This window comes from Rhinoraja longicauda, chromosome 19 (assembly GCF_053455715.1).
Source record: "Rhinoraja longicauda isolate Sanriku21f chromosome 19, sRhiLon1.1, whole genome shotgun sequence".
NCBI classification, from domain to species: domain Eukaryota; kingdom Metazoa; phylum Chordata; class Chondrichthyes; order Rajiformes; family Arhynchobatidae; genus Rhinoraja; species Rhinoraja longicauda.
Window position 1 is genome coordinate 5,493,269 of NC_135971.1, and position 5,249 is coordinate 5,498,517.

At 46.3% G+C, this 5,249-nt stretch overlaps 1 protein-coding gene across 1 annotated transcript; it reads left to right on the top strand.

Annotated features, from left to right (window-relative positions):
- The first annotated feature begins 293 nt into the window (after positions 1–293).
- On the top strand, positions 294–4,747 carry LOC144602603 (uncharacterized). The gene is made up of 4 exons (XM_078415733.1): positions 294–942; positions 1,312–1,407; positions 1,554–1,730; positions 4,721–4,747. The coding sequence occupies exons 1-4, from the start codon at positions 748–750 to the stop codon at positions 4,745–4,747; spliced, it is 495 nt and encodes a 164-aa protein (XP_078271859.1). The 5' UTR covers positions 294–747.
- The last annotated feature ends 502 nt before the right edge of the window (positions 4,748–5,249 follow it).

The following is a 5,249-nucleotide window of genomic DNA, read 5'->3' on the forward strand; positions in this document are numbered from 1 at the left end:
TGCTTGCTGTTTCTTTCAACAAGACGACTTTCACCGAGAAGGTGAATGTGTTGCACGCAGTAACAGAGTATTGTCTTTCCTACTTTTTATGCAACCAAATCTCAGCGATTGTCGCGCGTCTGTCACCTCACAACACAACATTCTCTCCAGGTCTCCGATTTTATTGCAGACTTTATTTTACCAGCAGTCGCTCTAAGTTGATGTTTAACCACCGTTTCACGCCCTACGTAGAGATAACAATACATCTTCCATTTCGTTTCCGCCCTTCCTTAGACTGCCCGGCGCTCGTCCGCCCGGTTATTGACACATTCAGACTCGTTTAACGTGTTGCCAGCCTCTTGCTGGTGTGTAATCAGTGGCAGATTGCCAGAGGCACTTCACCCTGAACACTCCCAGCAAAACAACATTATTCAGCACAGAATTAATTCCCCGCGCACTGCAGGGCGTGTCGTTGACACCTGCGGTTCTGTGCGGGTTCGCAGCTCCCTGAAGGCGGAGGCGTTTTGAACCAGAAAGTGGTCGGAATTAAAAATGGCTTCGAAACACCAGATCCAGAGTTTAACCGAATAAGCGATTTGTCCGATTTGCCTGGATTTCTTCAGCGATCCGGTTATACTGGAGTGCGGGCACAACTTCTGCCGCTCCTATATCACACAGAGTTGGGACAGGGAGGGGAGAAACTCCTGCCCGGAATGTAGAGAGGAGTTTGCAGACCGCACCCTCAAAGTAAATCGGGCCTTGGCGAGTATGACTGAGACAGCTCGAGCACTGAGCCTGAACCCGGGAGGGAAGGAAAGTAAACTTTACTGCGAGGAACATCAGGAAGAAGTGAAGCTGTTTTGTGAAACCGACAAGAAACTGGTCTGCCTGATCTGCCGAGACGCGCGGGAACACAAGTCCCACAGTTTCATGCCGATTCAGGAAGCTGTTGAAAGCTACAAGGTAAAAGCAAACAGAATTTGATCAGCTGATGATTCTTCCTTTCCGCCATTTGCGGACCGCGCTCCCTCGGCGACTGTTCGGTTCACCCAGCCTCCCACCCAAACCAGCCCTTCCCCAGGTACTTGCCCCAGCCACCGCTGGAGATGAAACACCTGTCCCTGTACCTTCTCCCTCACGTCCATACAGGGACTCCAGCAGTCCTTCCAGGTGAGACAGCCCGCGGCTCTCTGCTGATACGCTCCACGACCCGATGAGTTCTCCAGCAGTTTGTGTCTTTTTGTAAACTTTCATGTGCAGTTCCGTGTCTGCAGTTCATTGGTTCCGTCTGGTCTAATTCTTTCACTGACTGAATCTGAATCTCAATCCCAGGAGCTGATTAAAACTTCCTTGGAGATTCTCACAAAAAATAAATCAGCGGCGGAGGAAATGGAGCAGCAACAGAAAGAGAAGATTTCTGGAGTCCGGGTAAGGTTTCCAGTTTCCCTTCTCTGACCTTGTGCTATTGTCTTAGATTCCAGGCTCGATAATATTGACCTTCACCTTTCATTTGACAGGAACTGTCACAGAACCTGTTGACCTACATCACATCGGTATTTGCTGAACTGCGCCAGATTCTCAATGAGAAAGAGCGGCTCTTTCTCAAGGATCTCCGGGAAGAAGAGGAGAGCGTTCTAAATACAATGGAGAATAATCTACGAGCGATTCAAGAGGAAATAAACTCTATTCAAGAGAAACTCTTAAAGCTGCAGGAGCGGATGAAACAGACGGACAGTTTGATATTTCTGAAGGTGAGGGGTTACAAATTCAATTTGATTCTATGATAAAATAGTTGGTAACAGTTTGCGATAAATTCCCAATAATTCAGGGCTGATTGAAACAAACCAGTCGGTAGGGAAGACGAACACCTCATATATTGATCAGACTACAACCCAACGACATCTACATTGTATTCTCCTGTTGTAGGTAAACCTTATCCCCTTTAGACTTCCCTGTTCCTTCAACTGTTCCCCACAGACATTTATTTTCATCCCCAGTCCCCGTCACCATGTTGCTTCCCCTTCTCCAACCGCTGATCCCCAACCCTTCCTACTGGGAACCCAGCACATTCTCTGCTGTTGATTTCCACCCCATCCCTTCCATTGCATTCCTCATTTATCTTCCTGACCAGATTCCAATTCGGTGGCGTTTCCTCCCCTTCGCCAGCAGCCATCAGTCTCTCATATGTCCGTCCTCACACAAATTCACCTATCCCTTGTCACTTATTGTCCCAGTTCCTTCCCCTCCCATCCCTTTACCAGCTCTCTCCCATCTATTCCAGAAGATTGAAAGAGGCTCCTGACCACATGCGTCATGTGTCCATTTCCCTCCTCAGATGCTGGCTGGCCTGATTATGATTCCACTCTGTGCAGCACCTTATGTCTCCAAATATATGGTTTATTTGTTCTGAGGCCTTATTGCTGCCTCGCTCACATTAGCGCACCCCAATCAATCACTGGACTGGCTGCATCTTTATCGGGAAGAGACGTTGTACTTATCACATTGACCCAGTCATATTTTCCATGTTGTTCAAGCCTGGCCTTCTCTTAGTCTGATATGAACATCTAGTCACAAGCTGGCTACATGATGTCTGTGGAGACAAAGGTTGGTAGACGCTATGCGTCCCCTCTTGCTGACCCACAGGGTGCAAGACGAATCAGGGGGCGCTTGAAGTGGCAATGTAGAATCTTTGGCGAATAGGATAGAAGAACAAATACTTTGGTTCTGTCTTCACTAAGGAAGACATAAACCGTCTGCTGGAAATAGCGGGGGACCAGGGGTCTAATGAGATTGAGGAACTGAGGGAAATCCAGGTTAGTCGGGAAGTGGTGTTAGGTAAATTAAATGGATTAAAGGCAGATAAATCCCCAGGGCCAGATAGGCTGCATCCCAGAGTGCTTAAGGAAGTAACCTCAGAAATAGTGGATGCATTAGTGATAATTTTTCAAAACTCCTTAGATGCTGGAGTAGTTCCTGAGGACTGGAGGGTAGCTAATTTAACCCCACTTTTTAAAAAGGTAGGGAGAGAGAAAACGGGGAATTATAGACCAGTTAGCCTAACATCGGTAGTGGGGAAAATGCTAGTCAGTTATTAAAGATGTGATAGCATCACATTTGGAAAGTGGTGAAATCATCGGACAAAGTCAGCATGGATTTACAAAAGGCAAATCATGTCAGACGAATCTTATAGAATTTTTCGAGGATGTAACTAGTAGAGTGGATAAGGGAGAACCAGTCGATGTGTTATATCTGGACTTTCAGAAGGCCTTCGACAAGGTCCCACATAGGAGATTGGTGTACAAACTTAAAGCAGACGGTATTGAAGGTTCAGTGTTGAGGTGGATAGAGAATTGGTTGGCGGACAGGAAGCAAAGAGTAGGAATAAACGGGTCCTTTTCGCAATGGCAGGCAGTGACTTGTGGGGTAACGCAAGGCTCAGTTCTGGGACCACAGTTATTTACAGTGTATATTAATGATTTGGACGAGGGAATTGAATGCAACATCTCTAAGTTTGCGGATGACATGAAGCTGGGTGGCAGTGTTAGCTGCGAGGAGGATGCTAGGAGGCTGCAGAGTGACTTAGATAGATTAGGCGAGTGGGCAGATGCAATATAATGTGGATAAATGTGAGGTTATCCACTTTGGCGGCAAGAACAGGAAAGCAGAATATTACCTGAATGGTGAACGATTAGGAGAAGGGGAGATACAACGTGACCTGGGTGTCATGGTGCACCAGTCATTGAAATCAAGCGTGCAGGTGCAGCAGGCAGTGAAGAAAGCGAATGGTATGTTGGCATTCATAGCAAGAGGATTTGAGTTTAGGAGCAGGGAGGTTCTACTGCAGTTGTACGGGGCCTTGGTGAGACCGCACCTGAAGTATTGTGTGCAGTTTTGGTCTCCTGATGTGAGGAAAGACGTTCTTGCCTTAGAGGGAGTATAGGGAAGGTTCACTAGATTGATCCCTGGGATGGCGGGACTTTCATATGAGGAAAGATTGGATAGGCTGGGCTTGTACTCGCTGGAATTTAGAAGACTGAGGGGGGATCTTATAGAAACATATAAAATTCTTAAGGGGTTGTAGAGGCTAGATGCGGGAAGATTGTTCCCGATGTTGGGGGAAGTCCAGAACCAGGGGTCACAGCTTAAGGATAAGGGGGAAGTCTTTTAGGACCGAGGTGAGGAAACATTTCTTCACACACAGAGTGGTGAGTCTGTGGAATTCTCTGCCACAGAAGGTAGTTGAGGCCAGTTCATTGGCTATATTTAAGAGGGAGTTAGATGTGGCCCTTTTTGCTAAAGGGATCAGGGGGTATGGAGAGAAGGCAAGTACAGGTTACTGAGCTGGATGATCAGCCATGATCATATTGAATGGCGGTGCAGGCTCGAAGGGCCGAATGGCCTACTCCTGCACCTATTTTCTATGTTTCTATGTAAGAAAATGCCAAGGCATGTTACACAGACATTAAACGCAAGAGGGTAACAGTGAAGGGAGGGTGACCCCTGTTGGACGAATGAGGTAATTCACGACTGGAACCAGAGGAAACTGATTCGTCCCTTCAGTCCAGTATTAAATATACCCTTTACATGTAATTAATACATAATACTGCACTGATGGGGCGCTGCGCCAGCATTAAGTGCTGGGATCTGTCGGAAAATTGGAACAATTTGGCTGATATTCCTGCTGTCACGATGTGGACCTTCAGTGTAAATTAATTGATCTTTCTGATGTTTTATATTTCAGGAGGAAACTCGTCAGAAGAGGAGGTGAGTCTCTCTGCACTGTTTTGAAAGTAACCCAGAATTTGTTGATGCGGGTCTTATTACCTGGTGTTTAATTAATGCAGGATCAGTGATGATATCAAGACGCTGTCAGTAGCAGACAGTGCCCTGGACGTTGGAAAGTTCGATCGCCCATTTTTGTTCAGCGAAGTGCCTGGTTGCAATAAGAGAGGTAAAAACATTTTTTTTAAACCGTTAGAGTTATTTAAGTGTTAATTACCTGGACAGTGTATATTTAATACTGGATTCTTAGAACAGCTTGTACTGGAGCCTACCAGGGAGAAGGCAATTTTGGATTTAGTGTTGTGTAATGATCCTGATCTGATAAGGGGACTAGAGGTAAAAGAGCCATTAGGAGGCAGTGATCACAACATGATAAGTTTTACTCTGCAAATGGAAAGGCAGAAGGGAAAATCGGAAGTGTCGGTATTACAGTATAGCAAAGGGGATTACAGAGGCATGAGGCAGGAGCTGGCCAAAATTGATTGGAA